The following is a 22211-nucleotide window of genomic DNA, read 5'->3' as shown; positions in this document are numbered from 1 at the left end:
CCTATAGGGCAGAGTAGAACTGCCCCGTAGGGTTCCCAGGGAGCAGCTGGTGGATTCAAACTGCCAACCTTTTGGTTGTCAGCCTATCTCTGAACCACCATACCACCCAGACCTTGCGATGCTTGCTGAACCTCGTGGGAGTGAGAAGCTCTCTTCACGCTGGACTTGCTCATCTGATAGACTATGCCCCTGAGGCTGGGGCAGCCTGTGGCCTCCTTGCTTCACCATGGGAAGAGCCCACCAGAGAGTAAGGCCATGCAGAGGAGGAAGAGCCGTGGCATGGAGAAAGACAAACTCTAGTGTAAACCTGGGTGTGGGAGTCCCTTTCCACAGCAGCGCAGTTCCCTCACTTGGTTTCTGTATTCACTGACAAGAAAATGACAGGTAGGAATAAACTCAGGACAGAAAAGTAAATATCAACTAGGTGTCACTCAGGGAGTCTCTACGTATCTTACGGGCTTCTTGACACTAAATTTATTCTCCATTGTCATTCAGTTTGCTCATTCGCTAAACTGAGGGAAGCACTGAGTTGACCGTGTTTGTGTGTGTGTGTGTATGTGTGTGTTTTAACAGGCATAGATGTGGCTCGAGAGTCTGTTCTGCTTCACAGAATTTCTCATTTTATTGGTATGACCAGAGGATTTGTAACACTTGAGATCGTGGGCTTTGACTCCTGGCCCTGCCATTTTTTAGCTAGACGTGCCTGGAAGAAAGGCCTGGCAATCTATGTCAAAAAGATCACAGACACTGAAAACCCTGTGGAGCACAATTTTATTCTGACACACATGGGGTTGTCATGAGTTGGAGTCAGCTAGATGGCAACAGGTTTGGTTTTTTGGTAACTTTAGACTATTTATGGAAACCCTGGTGGCGTAGTGGTTAAGTGCTATGGCTGCTAACCAAGAGGTCGGCAGTTCAAATCTACCAGGTGCTCCTTGGAAACTGTATGGGGCAGTTCTGCTCTGTCCTATAGGGTCGCTATGAGTCGGAATCCACTCGACGGCAGTGGGTTTGGTTTTTTTTTGGTTTAGACTATTTAGCCTTGCGGAGCCTCAGTTTCTTTATGTGTAAAATGGGTAAAATAACAGGACTGCTTCATGGTGCTGTTGTGAGGATAAAATGGAAAAAACAAATCAAAACCGACATATAAAGGGTGTATAGCCAAGTGTCTAGTACAACACACAGTGAAGAAAAACTTTCATCTCTTTTTAAAATAAACATTTTATTTAAAAATATATATATATATATATTTTAAAAAGAACACATGCCAACTTTGGTATTTTAGCCATTGCTTCCCTTCTCCTCCTGGTAACCCACATTTGTCTCTGATTATGTAGAGTTGAGCAAAGAAGACCGACACGAACACACCACACAGGCCGTAGCAGAGAACAAATGCTTGCTCTTTTGGTTTCTTTGTAAAGCAAATCTGTGTCTAGCTGAGGGTGAACTTGAAGCATCCTGTAATACATTGCCCTCCTTCCTCCCTGCAGGACCCTTGGAAAGGAGCTCTGGGGAGCGGTGTGGGTTCCCTTCCTTTCAAAAACATCAGAATAGCATCCAGGATCCCCATCGCCACGCTTGCTCTTGTCACAAACACTCAGGACTGTTAAACCCTTTACAGGAAACCCACGCCCTCCAGCACCCACGACGGGAGCAGCTGGCCCCAAGGAGCACGGGAGACATTCAAGGACTTGTCGTCTTAACGCAGAGGGACAGTCACAGATCCTATAGTCAGAAGGAAACTGATTCACGTATTATTGAACCTGATGGATCCTACTACAATTTCCTGGTAGATGATAGCAAAATTCTTCTCAGATCTCTTTTTTTTAACCAGTTACCATTGAGTTGGTGCCAACTCATGGCGACCCCACGTGTGTTGGTTTTCAATGGCTTGTTTTTTTAAAGTAGAGCACCAGGGCTTTCTTCCGAGGTGCCTCTGGGTGGACTTGAACCTCCAGCCTTTCGGTTAGCAGCCAGGCATGTTAACCGTTTGTACCACCCAGGGACTCCCCTGTATCTTTACTATCTTAAAATCATCTTCCCGTGGATAGCCTTACCCTCGCCAGGCTCCTCTGAAAATGTAGAGGCAGGAATTGAACCCAACCCTTTAGACAGAGCCTGACCCACTCTCAGAGCTCTAGGACCATCCTGTTTCGTGCCCTGGGCTCTGTTTTTACCTGTCTAGTAAAGCTCCAGCAGTTTTAGCATCTGAGCCATTCTGCTGGTTTCTACTAAATGTATGAAAAATGAATCCCCAAACTCTTTTCCCTCTAAGTTCTGTCTGTCATCTATGGTGGGCCGTTCACTGTGAGGAATGCAGCAGCCCCCTCAAGGGGAAGGCTAAACCATCTTCACACTGCTTTCGCTTAAGAGATCAAGGCGACCTGGACACTTCCTCCCCTACCAGCTCTCCCTTTTGTCTCAGAGAGCTTGTTATGAAGGGTGGGGCCTGGGGTAGGACAAAAAATATTTCCTTAGCTCCAATTTTCAGGGAACTTCTAAATCTGGGAAAGATAAGACGCTCTAAAATTCACACAGATGGTTGAAGTGGTAGAAGATAAAAGATCCCCCTGGGTGATACACGGCAGCCATTTCACCATAGAGAGAGAGCCAAGAAAAGAATGTGGGAGACAGCTTTCAGCTGAAGAGAGGAGCTTCACTCTCCCTTCTGGAAAAACTAAGCCTTCTTTTGATGATAGCATAAAGGGTTTCTAGTTTGAAGACTGGGAAGTTCCCGGTGTTCTTGATTATAGAAACTGTAACTCCCCAGACATTCAAAATGTGATCAGTTATTGGGACACCTGGGTCAATGTGGTATTGGGTATCTGAAGATTTGTGTGCTTTATATATGGTAGGCATCAAATAGTTGTCCATTGGATGAGTAAATTTGATGTGGGTGTTTGCAGCCAGACCAGAATCTGTTTCTGGAAGAACTGATCAAGTTTAAAATAAGTATTTTTTGAAAGGAATGCCTCCAGTGCTTAGGGTAGGTTTTGTTGATTCTTTTGTTCAGATGGAAAATAAGTGTATTTGAAAGTAAAAAGGCTGCCAGTTCACAGACTTAACTAGAGGCGGGGCCTCTCTTGGAGTTCTTATTTACCAGTGCAATTATTGCATTATTAAGAATAGCTTCTCATCCAAAAAATACTGACTCAATTTTCATAATGCAACATCTTAGCTGATCTGAGAGGCTCATAGATCACGAAGTTCACCCTCTTGCTCCCCTCCTTTCCGTCCTTCCTTCTTTCCTCCCTCCCTCCCTTCCTCCTTGTCTCTCTCCGCCTTGCGATGTGCGCCATCCCAATAACGTAGAGGTAGGCCACCACTAATGGGCACTGGCTTACTGAAAGCGCTTGCACGAATGGATTTTCTGGCTCCATAGGATAACTACGACTATGACTGCAGCAGCTTGGGGAATGGCGGCCAGCATCTGCAGGTCAGCTTCATCATGTGGGTCCCAGGGGTGTTAGGAAAATGGAATGTGGTCTTCAGGCTCTAAGAGCATTAAGAAACTTGACCATGGCCACCTTCATAAGTCTCTGTACATCTTCTAGTTATGCCCAATTCATGACCATAAAAGAGGACACAACTAGCGGTTTAAAGAAACTCAAAATACACCCCCCCCCATAGGAGATGGATTGACTAGTATAGATTATGTGTTTCACGGGGAGCAGCTGGCTTCATCAGATTTCTCCCATGTCTCCCATTTTTCCCCAAAGCCAAACTTTTCAGTTATGAAGAATAGGATGACTACAGTGTGTGGAAACTGTGGGAGGAGGCCAGGAACAGTAAGCATGGGACCTGCTGTGTTAACTATGTTGGTCTGCAGTAGCAAATAGGAACCATCTTATCTTTTGCTTAGACCAAACATACTGTGAGGTGTGTATATCAGTCCCAGCTAATACCCTAAAAAGATCCCACAAAAGTGTACAGGATTGCAATATACAGAGGCCTGTTACCCAGGTCTAGCCTTTCAGATAGAAATACCCAAAGGGAAAAAAATAAATTAACACTGAGATCAGAGTCTCAGAGCAGGGACACTGCGTACCTCTGCTTTCCACAGGAAGTAAGGAAAAAGAAAAAACATATACAGAGCAAAACACAGCACATGGAAAAATGTACTGACCAGCAAGCTTTGTCAGGATCCAAGAAAAACTTCAATATCTAGGGAATCAACAAATGTGAGGAACATGTTAATAAGGCTTTCTTGCCATAGCTTCATCTTCGGAGAAAAGACTGGTGATTTTTCCATCTCGATATCTGGTTCTGATGACAGACGTGGAAGCAAAATAAAAAAAAAAAATTGACCATGTGGATCTTTTAGAGCACAGTGCAGATCAAGGAATGTAAAACGATTTTCATGTTCCTTTTAGATGCTCCTACAAGAGACGGTGTTACCATTTCCAGCTACGAATGGCGAAGGCGTTCTGCTTTTCACATCCATATTCATTGCCAAGATGAGCTTGTTCATGGTAAGCAAGTGGCTGTGAGTCATCAGGTTGGAGCCATTCGTCACACACAGAGAGGCAATGTGTAGTCTGGTTGATTAATCAGGAGTTCTCAGTGAGAAAGTCCAAGTACCATTTCACAGCAGATCGAGGGTTAAAAGCTTTTGGCATATAACTCTGTAACGCTGCTATGCAGGACACACACACACACACGTGTATATGTCCATATACACGTGTGTGTGTCTCAGTGTGCCTTTCTCCCCTAGAATAAGAACTGGCAACTTTCAGAGTAGCAGTCATCAAAAACACTCTGTGTTCACACACATTTACAAGTTAACAATGGAATGACTTCTTCTAAATCTTTGGTTTGTCAAAAAGAGAACTTCTAAAATCACAACATTTTTGATTATTTTCTCTAGAAGTGCACAGTGAACAACATTTTCTTTTTTACAGAAGAAGAAAACAGTGCTGTAGTGATTTAAATAAAAATTAAAAAACAGAACAGAAAACCACAGCAATAGCTACTTTCTACAGCATGCAACACTCTAAGATGGTGACATGAGCCACAGTGAGCTTTTGAGAGACTGTCCTACAATCTGAGTGTTCTCACCTCCCAGCCACAGCAAGAGAGGTAATGAGGGAAGCACATTAGACCACTGTCTCTTTTCTGTCCGTCATTTTCAACATGCAATTGTGTTTTCTTGAAGAGACCGAGACCCAACATACTCTCCCCATAAATATCACCATATTTATTTTTACGATATAATGATTTCCAATTTCTCCAGAGCAACACAAATCGATGATTGCTCTACATCAAATGAGGGTGGAATGCGCTTTGTGACTGACGAGAATTTCCTAAGGAAATTCTTGTGACTTCATTTTGTAGCAAATTATGCAGGTGGAGAGTGAGTTCTCCAGGAGAACCTGGATTGTCAACTTTTTAGAAAATGGCTTTTTCAGGAGTATGACAGCTTGTTAGATCTGAGGAGTCCTCCCCTCCCAGTGTTGGGGCAGGAAAAGAAACAAAGAAAGTCTAAAGAGGAGCAAGAGAGGATTGCTATCTAGAAAGACAAGTGAAGTGGGAGGAAAGTAAACTGAAGTGGAGCTCCCCCCGACTCAAAAAAAGGAAAACAGAAAAAGAAGTTGGACCCCCATAAATAACAGTCCTGTTAGAATAGACCATGGAATTTATTCCCATGACATGTAAAACTGTGCTGTTCTCTAGTCCTGTCTGAATTTTCCCTGATATTGCTTCTTATGCCTAGAAATATCCTTCAGGTTTGCCTACGCGGAAACCTCTAGTCTTTGGAACTAAAGAGGTTGTGTAGGAGAACCCAACGTATCTTTTTTCATAGCAGGAGTTTTCCTTGCTTTAGGATCCTCCCTTGTTCCACCATGCTTAGCACCTCAGAGACAGCAGGAGTGATTTGGCTATGGGTTGAAAAAGAGGGAAGCTCTGGGTGCGCTTGTCTGGACTAAATGCAGGCTGTTATCGGTGACCGAAGAGTCCTAAGTACAGGATCGGAGCCACATCAGCGGGTAGCTTTGTGGCTGAGGGACACTGAGTTGACTTTGTTTTCCTAGGAATGGGTTGGTTCTATCCCTCTCTTCTGCCTCAAGAATTCCCTAACTGAAGCTATATGTGGCTTCCGTTCTGAGACAGGTGATAGAGAGATGAGCAGCAGCCTACATCAAGGACATACCTTTCATGACCTTTGTTGGGTGGACTTTCTCTGTACTCTCAGAGTAGCTGACATTTTCTTTCCACATTATGTCTAATTGTTTTCATAAGAACAATATACAATGTGAAATTATGCCCCAACAATGCCTGAGAAAAGTATGGGGTAAAAAAACTACTGGTGTTTTAAAGGCAGTAAAAAATTTTTTTGGCATTCATAGTCTGAGAAAACACAATTTTAATGCATTGCTGAAATTATTATCAGCCACTGATTGTTGGTAAATATTAATATATGTTTATCGGAATCGACTCGATGGCAACTACCAACAACAAAATATATATCCTATTTGTTCTTGCTGATTGTCACAGAAGTCTCTATTGGCTTATTTTTAATTCCCTTCTCTCTCTCTCTCTCTTTTTTTTTTTTAATAATGAAAGTATTCGTGGTTGTATGCTTTCCCCCATGGAATTCTTATTGGTCTTCCTTAGCTCTGTTGTATCAGCATTCTACCATTGCTGTAAGTGAAGGTCCATGGGGGAATTCAAATTGAGATCCGTGACATCCAAGAAATCAATGTTAAAGATGCTGGGGCCGCTGGTGGCGAGGGAGCCAAAGCCTGGTGTGGAGCTTGGTGGAGTGAGGTCCAGCCACTCCATGGTCTCCCAAGGAGATTCAGTGAAGCTTAATGGCAGCCCATTGCTGTCTACAGAAGAGGGTGAAAACTGAGTCTGCATGGGGGAGAGAGGGCCTGGCAAGATCTCGTGCGCATTGAAGAGGTCTTCTGCAGCCTTTCCGGAGAACCCATCCATGATCCCATCAAACTGGGGCTCCTCACTCCCAAGTTTTAGGAGGGTGACATCACTCACTTTTCCTAAGGGGCTCTGGGAGTTTAGTAAGACTTCAAGGTGCTCGTCATTTTCAGTGGCATAGTGATCAAAGGAGGGTTGGCCTCCCGCAGAAGCTTGTTCAAAAGAGGCTGAAGGCTTGGGGAGAGCAGCAGTAGGGCTTCGGGAAGGCCCGGGGATCTTTGGGACTTTTTGAAGACAGGAATGATCCTCTCTGGCGTCAGCAGGCATTTCTGTTGGAAAAACCCAAACGCAATTGTTAGATCACATCAAATGGAGCATGCCCCACATTGTGACTCTTTGGAAGAATGAGTTACATTAAGACAAACGCAGGAGGTAGCCATGCTTATGTGGTCATCTCTCATCACCCAGAGCTTCATTCCCAAACTGGCCCATGTATCCCCAATCCTCCTTCCCTTCCATCTCTCCCAGAACTCTTCAGGAAATTCTCCTCTATGATTATCAAACTCTACTCTGGAGGTTCCTTTGACTTGCTGATAGCTGGCTGTCCTCTGGGACCTCTCATCCTCTGTTATACCCTCAACGGAGGCCAGCATGCCTCAGGGTCACATTGTGTTCTTTTGTTTTCCCATGGCTCTTTCCAATTGTCACTAGCCCTCTTTCTTACAACTCCTCAGCTGTTCTAAGTGTCAGACTACTGTTCTTGCCCCCTGCCTCGCTGTGTTCATTTATCAGTCTCTGGATCATACCTTGGCATATACTGAAGACCCTATTCCCCAGTTCATTGCCATTTCCCACTTCAGCTCATCTTTCTCTGTGACTTCAGATCTTCAGAAGTGACCCGTCGACCCAATGACCAAGGAAAGGAGTTTCTGACCTCCTCCTTAAGTCCAGGGATTCCTCTATTCCCACTCTGCTGGGCATGTCCTGGACCTTGTCATCATCAACTACTGAGTCACTCTGAAAGTTTGGTTTCAAGCAAAATTTCCCTTTCTCCATCACCTCTCATCTCTACAGCTCACCTATTAAATACCCCATGACAACACTTCTCAGCCACCTGGAGTCATTCCAGTCCACTGACTCAACTATTTTATCACTATCCACCAGCCCCTTCTAGCCTTTATTTCTTTCTTCTTCCAGTCTGTATTCCATGGTCCACCATCATGATTGGAATCCTTGGTGGTACAAGTGGTAAATGTGCTGAGCTGCTAAATCAAAGGGTGAAGGTTCAAGTCTACCCAGTGGCACTTCAGAAGAAAGGTCTGATGATTTCCTTCTGAAAAACCAGCCATTGAAAACCTTATGGGGCATAGTTCTACTCTGACACACCTGGGGCTACCAGCAGTTGGAACTGACTAGATGGCAACTGTTTTTTTTTTTTTTTACCATTATAATTACTCTCTTATAAATACCCACAATTCCCTTGCCCTCCCTCTTTCCACCATATTCCCTTGGCAAAGCCCCATCCCTGGATGAGTCTTATCATCTGTCTTCTCTAAGCCTGCCCTGGTTCAGCTGGACATCACAAGAAAAAAAAAAAATTGTACAACCACGTTGAATGGTTTTGCTCCAAATTCATGATGTCAGGTTCCCTGTTGGCACTCACTACTGCCTAGCAATCCAACTACTTTTTTCTGGAAAACCAATTCATTCATGATTGCTCCTCTTTCCTCTCATCTTCTTCACCACCTTCCTGCAACCTCACTCTTTGCAAACCTTGTCACAGACATCATTAAGAAAACAAGGGCACTGCTATGAATTTTCTCATTTTTCTATCATGGAGCTTATGAACATACTTACACCTGTACTGATGTTTTTCTCCCTGACCCCTGTCACAATGGAGGATACGTCTGTTGACTTGCTTCCTCTCCATCTCCCTTACTGTACTGTAAACTCTGTAAACCACCAACTAGCTATCGAGGTGACGCCAACTCATGGCGACCCCATGTGTGCTGCAGTAGGACTGTGCTCCATAGGGTTTTCAGTGGCTGATTTTTTCAGAAGTAGATCAGCAGACCTTTCTTCCAAGGTGACTCCAGGTGGACTTGAACTTCCGACCTTTCTGTTAGAAGCTGAGTTTGTTAACCACTTGCACCACCCAGGGACCCCATAGAGGTGGAGGCTTTGTCTGTCTGGATCAGCGATAAGCCTAATATAACACCTAGCCCTTCCTTCCCTGAGTTCTCTGCTGTCTCCTTCTCTGAAATTTTAAATGTTATTGCTTAAACACTCAGCCCTGACCCATTTTTATCTGCATATTCTCTTTAGGTGATCTCATTCATTTACGTGGTTTTAAACTCTCACCATTTTTTTAAAAAAATAAACAAATGACTTAATAGGAGGCAAAAAGAACATGTTGATCATTGTTGATTGCTGGCTTGGGTGACATTTAAGCATGAATGAAGAAGATAACTAATTGAATTTCATTTTAGTAGGTAGCATAAAGCTTTCACTCCCTGCTTTTTCCTTTTTCTTGCAATTAAGAAGATAGGGGCATTGAAACTGGAACAGGAGAGAGAAATGCTGTAGCAAAAGATAACATTTTGGGCAACAGGGACTGGGTTGAAAGTGGAAAAATGTTAAAATAAAGTGGAAAATGTTTCCAAGACAAAGGCTTTGGGGAATCAACCACCGTGCCTTTTATCTGGAACACCAGACACGGGCAGGAAGCTCAACGGACACAGACAGCTCGGATCATGTCTGATAGAGCACAAACAGCCTTGGTCCTAAGTGTTCACTCCCTAGAGTACCTGCAGACACACAGTAACCTGGTGGATGGAGAAACAGGGCCGCCTTACCTCCACTTTCAATGAGGACGTCCAAGAGTTCATCCATCTGCTGACTCCGAGTCATCTGCTGTTGCAAAAATAAGCAAAAGGAAACCAGAGACGTCAGAAGGTGGATACCTCTTCTGTAACGTATCGTTGGAGGCAGCACCGCAGGCTCTTAAACTGTGTTTGGTTTAAAGGTTTTGAATTATGTTTGATTAGAGCTTAGTCTGAATATTAAACAGGTAAACAACTGAGTGAAGCAATCTACTCCAGCAAGAGAAGGGGAAAAGAATGTGAAGTGCTTTCCGAGTTCAGTTGCCTGAGAGGTTTCCATCCCCGGAGCAGGGGGCCTTAACACACAAGTAGTGAGGCGCTTTTTCCCATGTGTTGCTATCGTGCTGAACGGGTGTCCGTGGAGCTTCCAGACTAAGACAGACTAGGAAGAAAGGCCTGGCAATCTAATTCCAAAAAAAAAAAAAAGCCCCAGTCAATGAAAACCCTATCACAAGATCTGATCCCACTGTGTATGGGGTTGCCATGAGTCAGAGGCTGACCTGATGGCTTCTAAGAACCACAACAACAGGGCACTTTTTCTCACTTTGAAGGACATAGATTCTGCCTGCCTATCTGCTTGCTGTGGATGTGGCCCAGGAACTTGGCTCACATCTTCCTTGGCTCCTCGTTGCAGTGCCATGGTGCCCTTGACACTTGCTTGTACAGCACACCCACACCTCCACAGCTGCCACTCCTGCCCTGGCTCAACTGAGCTGTTAAATAGAGTCTTGTTTGTACAAGTCCACTTGATCTGGCCTTTCCCTTTTCTTTTGAAGCTGCAAAGGATCAGTTGATGCTTACAGATACCAGGGAGAGGGAACAGGGAGGACAGAGGCGTATATCCGCCTCACCCCTCTAAAAGCCCGTCTCTGTAAGCACAGACATCAGAATCAACAAAACTGGAACGCAGCTCAAAGAATGGATCTGCTCCAGTTCAGAAGGCAGCAGGTGCCTACAGGGCCTGGCAGGGAATGCCAACGAGCCCTTCAGAACAGGCGGGAGGGGTGGGCTGCAGAGCACATCTCTGGCTCAAGGGGGCAACAGACACTCAGCCTTAGACAGCTGTCAGGCAAAAATGGGGCTCCCGTGTTCCTAGCTCCCCTAATTTTTCAGAAATCAGAAAGCCCATGTTTTTCATGGAGGTACAAACGGTTAATACCCTCTGCTGGTAACGGAAAGGCTGGCAATTTGAGTCCACCCAGAGGCATCTTGGAAGAAAATCTTGGCGATCTACTTCTGAAAAAATCAGTCATTGAAAACCCGAGGGAGCACGTTCCGTTCTGACACACACGGGGTCGCCGTGAGTCAGACTCAACTCGACAGCAACTGGTGATGGTGTACTTTTTGCATAAAATATTCTAAGCAAAATGAAACCTAACTGCAGGCTGATTTTGATCTGCAGGATTCCAGTATTTAACAACTGACTGGGTGTTCTTTTCTGGGACGAGGGAGAAGAGCACAGATGAAGAGTTCTCTGATACCTGGTGAAGCTCAGGCTGTTTAAAATGTAGGGTCATTCATTTTTTTTTCTTTTTCTTTTCAAAACTTCCAGGCATAAGCAAAAGTAGAGAACACGAGGCCCTCCCTGCGTTCACTACCCAGCTTCAACGACTGTCAACATTTTGTCACAAATTGTCAAGCCAGGGACAACCCCGGAAAGTATCATTATGAAAATAACTCTCAGATATTTGAGTACTTATCAACGTGGCAAGTGCTTTCAATACATTATCTAGGCTGCTTACAAAGTAGATAGTAAAAAACCCAGTGCCATCGAGTCGATTCCAACTCATAGTGACCCTATAGGACAGAGTAGAACTGCCCCACAGAGTTTCCAAGAAGAGAAGTGCTTGCCCAAGCTGACCCAGCTGGCTAGGGGCATCTGGACGACCACCCCAGCATGTTCTCTCTCTACCCCACACAGCTTTATGTACATGCAACAGCTTCCTATAACTAGTGTCTAGATATTTTGTTCACTGGAAAGGCATAAGACACAACATAAAAATTTACATACAATTGAATATGTAAAGTCACGTTCACTGAGTTAGTCTGCTCTATAAAAATCAGATCATGCAGTTACCTGCTTCACTGCGTCCTCGTAGGAAGGAGGCTGTGTTATCTCTGAAACTGCTGAGCTTGACTTAGGAAAAGTTGGGGATGGGACTGGAAACTTTGGTCCTGCCTTATCAGAAGAGTGTAAACCAGCAATCTGTGTGGGCAAAAGATGGGCAAACACAATCAATTCATGGGTCAGAAATGGCACTGCTTCCATTTTAGAAGCTACAGGCTAAATCTTAGAAAAGGTGACTTAAGAAGATAAAAAAAAAAAAAGACCAAGGCTTAGAAAGTAACTCCAAAATATTAATAATAGTACATATCCGTGTGAAATTATTATTGGAGGCATCTCAGAATTGGCACCTCGTGGATTTATTTCCCCTTCCAAAGTACACCGCATTTTACTAGGGGACGAGCCAGATGAGAAAATAAAACAAGAATTCAGTCAAATACAAACAAAGACATGTCAATCCAGAAACTTCCAGAGTATTTTATCCTCCAGGTTCTTTCATTCCAAACTGTGTGTGTTTGCAGAGAGTTGGAGGCACCCTTCTTCATGAGAGAGCTTTGTCGTGTGTTTCGTGGAAGCACCTGGGCCTTTTCAGGGTCTCTCTCCCTCAGGAAGAGGGCCGTGGTGGTTCAGTGGTGGGATTTCACCTTCCACGCAGGGAGCTCGGGGTCAATTTCTGGCTAATGCATCTCAAGGACAACTACTGCCCGTCTGTCAGTGGAAGCTCGTGTGTCGCTCTGATGCTGAACAGGCTTTGGCAGAACTTCCAGACTAAGATGAACTAGGAGGAAAGGCTTGGCAATCTATTTCGAAAAATCAGCTGGTGAAAACCCTATGGACCACAACAGTCCAATCTGCAACAGATCATGAGGGTGGTACAGGACCAGGCGGTGTTTGCTCCAATTGTGCACCAGGTTGCCATGAGCCTGGGTGGTGGCAAAACCTGGCTCTCCCACATGGACGGTGAGGATCATGCCACTGATTATACCGTGGCTTCATTATACAAACATATCATGGCACATTAGTCACCATGATTTCCAGCAGGACCCCAGGAAATAGCTCCTTGTGGTACTGTCTAACTTATACCTGGATTTCAATGTATTTCTAGTGGTGTTGTCTCTCTCTAAAATGTCGTTTTCTGCCTTTGAACCTCATATTTGCATTGGAGGACAAGAGTCACATAAGAGAGAAGAGATGAAGTCAATCCCGAGTTTGAACTCTGTCCCCATATCCTACCTTTTGCTGTACACCTGGGCTTTGGGGGCAGGTGTTGCCCCCAGCACCATGACTGCTGTCTGCCTGGGCTCCAGGGAAAGGTGGGTGGAGGCTGGAAGGCTGCGGGGAGAAGCTTGGAGGACGGCCATCGTGTACTCCTGAGTTCTGCAGAGACGGAAGAGCAGCACAATGAAACTGCCAGCAGCGGCACTCGGGTTCGGCCTTTGCTGAGATCGCGGGCCCTGCCCTAGTGTCTTATCTTTCCAAAACACCGAACCAGTTGTCGCTGAGCAGACCCCGAATCGTGGCGAACCCACGTGTGTCTGTGCAGGACTGTTCTCTGGAGGGTTTTCAATGGCGGATCTCTTGGAAGTACATCACCTTTCAGTTAGCAGTTAAGCCCATTAACTGTTTGCACACATGGGTATCTTTTCAAAACTCCCGAATTCCATATATATAACGCCTAAAACCTGGCTTTGTACATATGACCTGACCAAAACCCACTGCTGTCGAGTGATTCCGACTCATAGCGACCCTTTAGGACAGAGTAAATCGCCCCATACCGTTTCTGAGGCTGTAAATCTTTACGGAAGCAGACTGCCACATCTGCCTCCCGATGAATGACCTGCTATGCAAAAACTGTCAGCAGCTCCCACGCATTCACAGCAGCTAGTCCCCACTTCTAACCAGGATAAGAGTTCAAGATCCTCCACAGCCTGGTGCTATTTCCTTCTTCAGACTTAAATTCTACTCCCCCTCTCTGTGAACTTCCCGTTTTAGACAAATTGGCTTCATGGTTATTCCTCAATCGGCCCTGTGTGTTCTACCTTCCTTCCTTTGTTCACATCATCCCCCTCCTGGGATATCCTTTTCCTGCCTCCTTTTCGAAATGCTAAAACCAGTTGCTGTCGAGTTGATTCCAACTCACAGAGACTCATGTGTGTCACAGCAGAAATGTGCTCCAGAGGGTGTACAATGGCTGTGATAGTTTGGAAATAGATTGCCAGGCCTTTCTTCTGAGGTACCTCTGGGTGGATTTGAACCTCCAGTCCTTTGGGTAGTAGCCATAAGCTTAATTATCTGTACTACCCAGAGACTTCTTTTAAAATGCTAAGTTTCCCACGAAGTCCAGTTTCTTCACAAAGCCTTCCCCGACTTTTCTAGCCTTTCATGATCAGTCTGCCCCTCACCACACCTACTTTGTACAGCACGTAATGCCATAAGCACTGGTTATTTATTATTATGGATTGAATTGTGTACCCCCAAAATATGTATTGGAACCCTGACCCCTATACCTGTGGATGTAATCCCATTTGGAGACAGGGTTTTCTTTGTTATGTTAATTGGATCATATCCGAGTCAAGTGGGTTCTATGTCTAGTCATGTCTGAGTTATAAAAACAGCAGCTTAGACACAGAGACACACGCACAGTGGGGAAGACAGATGCCATGCGAGAGTTGCCAGAGAAATAGAAGAAATGCCCAGGGCTACCGACAAGAACAAATCAATACAGCTGAGACCCTGAATTCAGACTTCTAGCTTCCAGAGCTGTGAGAAGACAAATTTCTGTTCTTTAAGACCATCCACTTGTGATCTTCCTGTTACAGCAGCACCAGGAGACTAAGACAGTGGTCTTATCCTCTATTGTTTTTTACCTTGTTTTCTATTACGCGTGCAGTCATTCTGGTCTTGAAAGACCGCTTTGTAAAACCGTAACTCACTGCACCAATGTTAGTTCTTGTTAGAATCAAATGTCTTATGGTCCAGAGCTAGGTCTCAAGAGCTATTTTTATCTTTGTTGCTGTCTTAGTCATCGAATGCTGCTATAACAGAAATACCACAAGTGGATGGCTTTAACAAAGAGAAGTTTGTTCTCTAACAGTCTAGTAGGCTACAGGTCTGAATTCAGGGTGTCAGCTCTAGGGAAAGGCTTTCTCTCTCTGTTGGCTCTGGAGGAAGGTCCTTGTCATCAGCCTCCTCTTGGTCTGGGAGCTTCTCGGGTACAGGGATTCCAGGTCCAAAGGATGTGCTCTGGTCCTGGCACTGCTTTCTTGTTGGTATGAGGTCCCCCTGTCTCTCTGCTCGCTTCTCTCTTTATGTCTCAAAGAGACTGGCTTAAGACACTATCTAATCTTGTATATCTCATTAATATAACTGCCACTAATCCATCTCATTACATCATAGTGATAGGATCTACAACACATAGGGAAATTACATAAAATGGTAGATAATCACACAATACTGGGACTCATGGCCCAGCTAAGTTGACAGACATTTTGGGGGGACACGACTCCATCCATGACAGTTGCTTAGGGCACTGCACCTTCAATAAACATTCATTAGTGATGATGATAATCCAATTAAGTTCAAATCCCTCCCAGAGTGTCCACTCTGGACATCATTCATTTGAATGTGGTAGGTTTGTAAAAAACTAATTCTCATTACCTATAGCCACACCTCATACTCCCAGGATAACAATGTTCAGTGTGCAATGGCGTGTACTTTTGAATTAGATAATTCTGGTTTGTATTCTAGCCTTGTATGATCCCAGGCACCTTCCTAAGCCTCGTTTTCCTCAAAAGCAAATAAAGAATAATAAAATTGAGCACATAGGGTTGTTGTGACAATTAAATGAGGTTACCCATATGCTATGAAGGTTTGGCACAGAGCGGGTGCCAAATTAATGTGTTTTCTTCCTTTTCCTTTTCTAATAGCGCCGGTTTCAGTCAACCCTTTGATATGCGATTTTCTTTCTCAAGTAAACTTACACAGATCATCCCCTAATAATTGTTCAGCTCCATAGACAAAGAAACGCTTTTGCTGATCACCTCGGTCTGGTCTGTAATCAGTACTCTTCTCAGCCATCTCTTAAGACTCTCTTTTCATTCTGCTCCAGCCACACTGGCCACCTTCTTGATCCTGGAATATGCCTGGCATACCTCCACCTCAGGGCCTTTGCACTTGCTGTTCCCTCTGCCAGGAATGTGCTTACCACAGATATTCACAAGGCTTCCTCCTTTACCTCTTTCAGAGCTTTGCTCCGATGTCCCTGGCTGCTCTCTTTGAAGTTGCAAACTTCCAGACTCCTCATATCCTCCCCTGCTCTTTCTCTGTAAGATGTATCATCTTCTAATACATCACATAACATATTTACTGTGTTTACTGACTGACTCTCCATAATCCCGAGACTATAACAGGGACTGGCACAAAGTAGGTGCTCAGTCAATAATTGTACTATGAATCCCACAACACCGAGAGAACAGTCAGGTCTGGAAACTTCCCCTTTGGGCCTCTTGATGAATTGGTTTGGCCTATGGTAAGACTTGGAGTCCACAGAGGGTGCAAACATGTTTGGCTGCTAACTGAAAGGTTGGCAGCTCATGTCCGCCCAGAGGTGCCTCAGAAAAAAGGCCTGGCAATCTACATCTGAATCTACTTCTGAAAAGTCAGCCATTGAAAACCCTATGGAGCACAGTTCCACTGTGACACACATGGGGTCGCCATGAGTTGGAGTCCACTCGAGGCAACTTTTTTTTTTTTTTTGCATGGTAAGACTTGATACCTAGGAGTCTTTAGAGTAGGGGTTGGCCAACTATGAACCACAAGCCAAATCTGGTCTACCACCTGTTTTTGTAAATAAAGTTTTATTGGAACACAGCTATGTGCTTTTATTTATGAGTTCTGTGTGGCTGCTTTTGAGCTACAGAGTTGAGTAGTCTCAATAGATTGTATGGCCCACAAAGCCAAACACATTTATCATCTCTTCCTTTGTAGGAGAGGTTTGCTGACCCCTGCCTTAGAGGTTAACTGAATTGTTCTACTGTCAAGGCTTGCAGGTTGTGGTGTCTGGGGGCTTCCGCTGGACTTTTGGTGAGTCCTGCACACTGAAATTTCCAACTTGAGCTCTTTAGCATTTGCTAATTCATATCCCACTTCTGGAAAGGATACCGTGGGCTGTGGTGCAGCGAGTTCTTACCTGAGCAGTGCACACCTGGCTGCCGACAGGTGAGGAGACACTGTGCCCTTCTCCCTGAGCGCCGGAAGATGAGGGTAAGAAGTAGTGGTTGTTGGGCGATGGGGGCAGGCTGATGTGCTGTGGGCTCTTCACTGTCCCGAGGGGGGAGTGCTGAGGGGAGCACTGGGGGCTGAGGAAGGTGGAGGAAAGAACGTTGGTCTGTGAGGACTCTGCACAGTGCGCGCTCCCCAGGGGGAGGAGCTGAGCAGCTTCACAGGTGGTCTGCTGACCCTCGGAGCTGGAGCTTTGCCTTTTCACAGATGTCTGCTGGGATGCAAAAGGACAGCTGGAGACAGCATCTTCCTGCTTGATGGGGGCAGCCAAGAAAGGCAAGGGCTTCTTCTCCGAGCAGCTGCTCCTTTTGTGTTTCTGAAGCTGCAGCCTCAGCTCCTCCACCTGCCTCTGCTCTTGCTGGAGTTTCCAGGTGAGCTCATTTATCACCTTCTGCTTCTCCACTAGCATCTTGTCCTTCTCCGAGTCCAGCCCATCCAGCTCTGAGGGCAGAGAGCCTCCGTTCAGACTGCTCATGAGGCTTTCTTCCGCGCAGACGTGCACTGGGGACGGGTGCAGGGCGAAGGAGGGAGAGGCGTCATTGAAGGTGTCCGGCAGGGACCCGGCGACCGAGAGGTCTGACGAGGCAGGGGAGATGGGTGGGCTGGAGCTGGTGCTGCCGAAGTGGTAGAAGCCATTGGATAAGGCGCTGGTGGAAGGGGAGGACTGGTAATTAGGCAGAGTGCTGGCTGGCGTAACAGGAAAGGTGACGGTCGTTATATCACCGAAGTTCGGCACAGAGCTTCCAGAACAGTCCTGGAAGGGCCGCAGCCGTTCCATGAGGGCGGTTTTGGTGCCTGACACTGGCAAGCCCCGTATTCGGAGCTGTTGTCTTAACTCAGAGACCTGAAGGAAGCAGGACATTGTTAGTTTGCCGCTTTATGACACCATGTCTCATTAAATTGGCTTTAAAACATCACAAGTAGAATTTTACAGTATGCATTATTTTACTTATAGTTCTTTCCAGCTCCCTCCTCTGCTCCCCATACAAATTACAATAATTCTTTTTTACTTTGCTGTGTGCCATGTTTTCACGGTCATTACGAAACAAACAAAAATACACAGTTGCTGTTGAGTTGATTCCAACTCAAGGTGACCCCATGTATGTCAGAGAAGAACTGTGCTCCACAGGGTTTTCAATGGCAGGCTTTTTGAAAGTGGATCGCCAGCTCTTTCTTCCGAGGTGCCTCTGGGTGGACTCGAACCTCCAACTTTTTGGTTAGCAGCAAGGGCTTAACCGTTCGCACCACCCAGGGACTCCTCCAGGGTCCTGTTTTTGTTGTTAGCTGCTGTTGAGTCAATTCTGACTCAGCAAACCCATGCAGGATAGCATTACAGAAAGGTAGAGTGTGACTGGACTAGAAGCCACCTAGTCCACTGTCCTCCAGCTCCCATCCGGTCATGGATTGAATTATGTCCCCCCAAAAATGTGTGTATCAACTCGTTCAGGCCAGTATTGTGTGGTTGTCCTCCATTTTGTGATTGTAATTTTATATTGAGAGGATTAGGGTGGGATTGTAACACCACCCTTACTCAGGTTACCTCCCAGATCCAAGGTAAAGGGAGTTTCCCTGGGGTGTGGCCTGCACCACCTTTTATCTCTCAAGAGATAAAAGGAAAGGGAAGCAAGTAGAAAGTTGGGAACCTCATACCACCAAGAAAGCAGCACCAGGAGCAGAGCGCATCCTTGGGACCTGGGGTCCCTGCACCTGAGAAGCTCCTTGACTAGGGGAAAACAGAACAAGGAGATTCCTCCAGAGCTGACAAAGAGAGAGAAAGCCTTCCCCTGGAGCCAACGCCCCGAATTTGGACTTTTAACCTACTAGACTGTGAGAGAATAAACTTCTCTTTGTTAAAGCCATCTACCTGTGGTATTTCTGTTATGGCAGCACTAGATGACGAACACACATCCTGAGCCCCGGCCCCCATTTTACAGAGGAGACAACCGATATGGGCCTGAGTTTAGATGCAAGGTCTCAAACGAGTAATCCTGAAGCAGAGCTGAGATCCTTATCTCCTGGCTCCTCAGATGAGGGCTCTTTCCACACACTGTCTTCATCAGGGTCCTCAAGCCTGAGTGTGCACCAGAATTGCTGGAGGGCGTGTTACAACGTGGATTGCTGGGCTCAGCGAGTTTCTGATTCCCTAGTTCTAGGTGGAAACTGAGGCTCTGCATTTTTAAAACAAATTCCCAGGTGCTGCTAGCCCTGCACAAGACTGTGAGAAACGCTGCTCTACGTTAATGTTTCTGTCTTGATTTGAATGACTGGCTGGATTACAGTCATTTATTGGGAGATGGTATTATGGGTGATTAGCATCATCAGTTCGAATCTTGGCCCTGCCTCTTACTGGCTCAGTGGTCTCTCTATACCTCAGAGAATAATACTTATACATTTTTATGAGGATTAGAATGGCTTAAAATTTGTAAGGCAACTTGGAGTAGTACCTGGCAAAGAGTTGTGCAATGTAACCGTTGCTATTATTATTATATCGATTGACATATGTGTCTCATACCTACATTTTTTATAAGGTTCAAAAATTGGAAACAATATGAATATCCAAAAAATTTGGGAACTGCCTAAATAAATGCTAGTACATGCAAATGACGGACTAGAGGTCCATTAAACAGATGGTATGAATATTTGAGGTTATAGACTAATGAATAATATTTATGGTATATTATTAAGTGAAAAGAAGTTCGAATTGTTTGATTCTGTTTCATAAAGAATATAAATGCATGTGTATATGTACACAAACATATGTTCACATAAGAAAATATCTGGATAAATATGTGCTAAAATGTTTTTTTTTTTAAATGTTAACCATGGTTATCTTTGGGTGGTGTTACTCGGGATGATGTAATGTTTCTTTCTCTCTCTTTCCTTATCTGTATATTCTAAATATCCCATATAAACATATTACTTTCAAACTAAAAAGGGAAAGGCTAGATACCTAAATGTCAAAATTCTATAAAATAGCTGGATGAAAATACAGGGAAATATTCAGATATTGTGTGGGGAAAACTTTTTGGAGCAGAAAGGAAAGGGTGTAATCATGAAAATACTGAGAAAAAAATTTTAAACTTCTCTATGATACTGTAGGCAAAAGAGTATTCTTGGAAAAAAAATGATAGTGTAAATAATAAAATGTTAATAAGCTCAACATATTAAGGGTACTTAGAAATCAAAAAGAAAAGATAGGAACCCAGTATCAAAACAGATAAGGATGTGAACCAGCTCTTCACACACACACACACACACACACACACACACACAAGGTTAATAATATATGTATACTGTCATCATTTACCCAAGTAATGCCAATGAAATACTCATGTATTTTTTTTTGTATTCATCAGATTGACAAAGAAATGAATGTTAACACTTCATGTTGATGAAGTAGCAGCAAAAATACATACATTAAAAAAATAATAATAAATGTTCTATAAAATGACACCAGCTGTGGTGAAGTTGACCCCCACTCGTGGTGACCCCGTGTGGGTCAGAGTAGAACTGGGCCCCTCAGGGTTTTCAGTGGTGATTTCTCAAAGGTGATCTCCTGTTGGGTAGCAGCCAAGGGCCTTGACCCTTTGCACCAGCCAGGGACTCCGGAAGCACTTTAACACCTCAGGCCTCACCCCAGACGGACTGAATGGGAATCTGCATTTTAACAAGAGCCCCAGGTGATTCCTGGGTGCACACTAACTCCGGTATGGTACCTGCTTCTGGGAGTAGGCTGGTGGAAGTTTCAGGGGAGAAATTTGACAATATGGATCAAGAACTTTAAAAACATTAGTATATTTTTGTTCAGAAATTTCACTCCTGCGTATTTAGTCTAAGGAAATAATCAGAGAAATTAATGAATTTATATATAAAGAAGGTCACTGAAATTTTATTTTTTAATGGCAAAAGATTGAAAGCAACTTAAATGTCTGATAGTGGGAAGTTAACTAGGTGGTTCAGTGATATGCTGCTATAAAAAATTAAAAGTGTATTTTATATTAAAAATTCAGAAAAATGTTCATGATATGCTAAACTAACAAGCATGCCAGTAAGTTATGCACACATAATTATTTTAAAAGTTATTTTAAGACCAAACAGTATTCGTATGCATTTTGAAAGACTAGAAAGAAATATAACTTGTAATGCTATCTGTGAGTACTAAGTTAAGGATTTTAATCGTCTTTAAAAACTGTTTATTTCTTATGTACCTCTGAGATTTTCAGTCATGAATATATATATTACTTTATTATCAGCTAAAAGTTATTTTAAAGAATTACATCAACTTAACACTGCCACTAGCAACGAATATGCTATTTCCCCCCAAAGTCTTGCTAGCATTGTTTTAACATTTTTTTGTGGATTTGCTGGTTTGAAAAAGTGCAGAATGACAACCCATTATTGTTTTAATTTCGAATTCCTTAAAATTAATGAGTTCTACATTTATTTTTAGAATCTCTTCTGGCACTGAATAATTTAAACTTCATTATTAAATAATGCAGCTCATATTCTAAAATAAAATGAATACTTGCTGAGTTCAATTCGGCCTTGTTTGGGACAAAGCTTTCTATAGACATGCTGCCTACCTGCATTAGTGTTGTAATCATTAAAAACTTTTTAGGTTATTTACTATAGAAAATATCAAACAAACACAAAAGTAGAAGAAAATTATAATGAACCTCATATACCCATAAGCCAGCTTCAGCAGTCATCATCTCATGCCTAATCCGGTTTCATTTTTACCCCACTGAATTTTTTTCCTACCTTCCCTGAATTATTTTGAAGCAAATCATATAATTTCATCCATAAATATTTCAATATCTGTCTCTAAAAGATAAGTACTCTCTTTTTAAACATAGCTACAATACTATTATTATCACACATAAAAAATGAACAAGTGTTTAATATCCATCAAATATTCTCTCAGTTTTGAACTTCCCATTCTCTCTCTCTCACTTCCTTCTCTCCTTCTTACTTTTTCTCTCTCCCCCCTCCAATTTGTTAGAAACAAGATTCTAAAAAAAAAAAAAGCACATACTGTGATATAACTTGTTGTTAAGTTGCCATCATGTTGATTCTGACTCGTGGCAACCCCACGTGTGCAGGGTACA

The 22211-nt window shown here is 43.9% G+C and overlaps 1 protein-coding gene across 3 annotated transcripts in view; it reads right to left on the bottom strand.

Moving 5' to 3' along the window:
* Window positions 1–576: 576 nt before the first annotated feature.
* Window positions 577–22211, bottom strand: part of MYOCD (myocardin) — a 122548-nt gene continuing 100913 nt past the window's right edge. For all 3 annotated transcript variants that reach the window (XM_010596619.3, XM_010596620.3, XM_010596621.3), the window contains 5 exons: window positions 17012–17947; window positions 13057–13200; window positions 11836–11964; window positions 9732–9789; window positions 577–7205 (listed from right to left, as the gene is read on the bottom strand). In XM_010596619.3, the coding sequence (XP_010594921.1) occupies window positions 6634–7205; window positions 9732–9789; window positions 11836–11964; window positions 13057–13200; window positions 17012–17947 (1839 nt within the window). In that variant the 3' untranslated portion in view covers window positions 577–6633. The remainder of the gene's footprint in view (window positions 7206–9731; window positions 9790–11835; window positions 11965–13056; window positions 13201–17011; window positions 17948–22211) is intronic.

Source organism: Loxodonta africana, chromosome 18, assembly GCF_030014295.1.
Source record: "Loxodonta africana isolate mLoxAfr1 chromosome 18, mLoxAfr1.hap2, whole genome shotgun sequence".
Classification (NCBI taxonomy): domain Eukaryota; kingdom Metazoa; phylum Chordata; class Mammalia; order Proboscidea; family Elephantidae; genus Loxodonta; species Loxodonta africana.
This window is presented reverse-complemented; position numbering and strand designations above follow the sequence as displayed.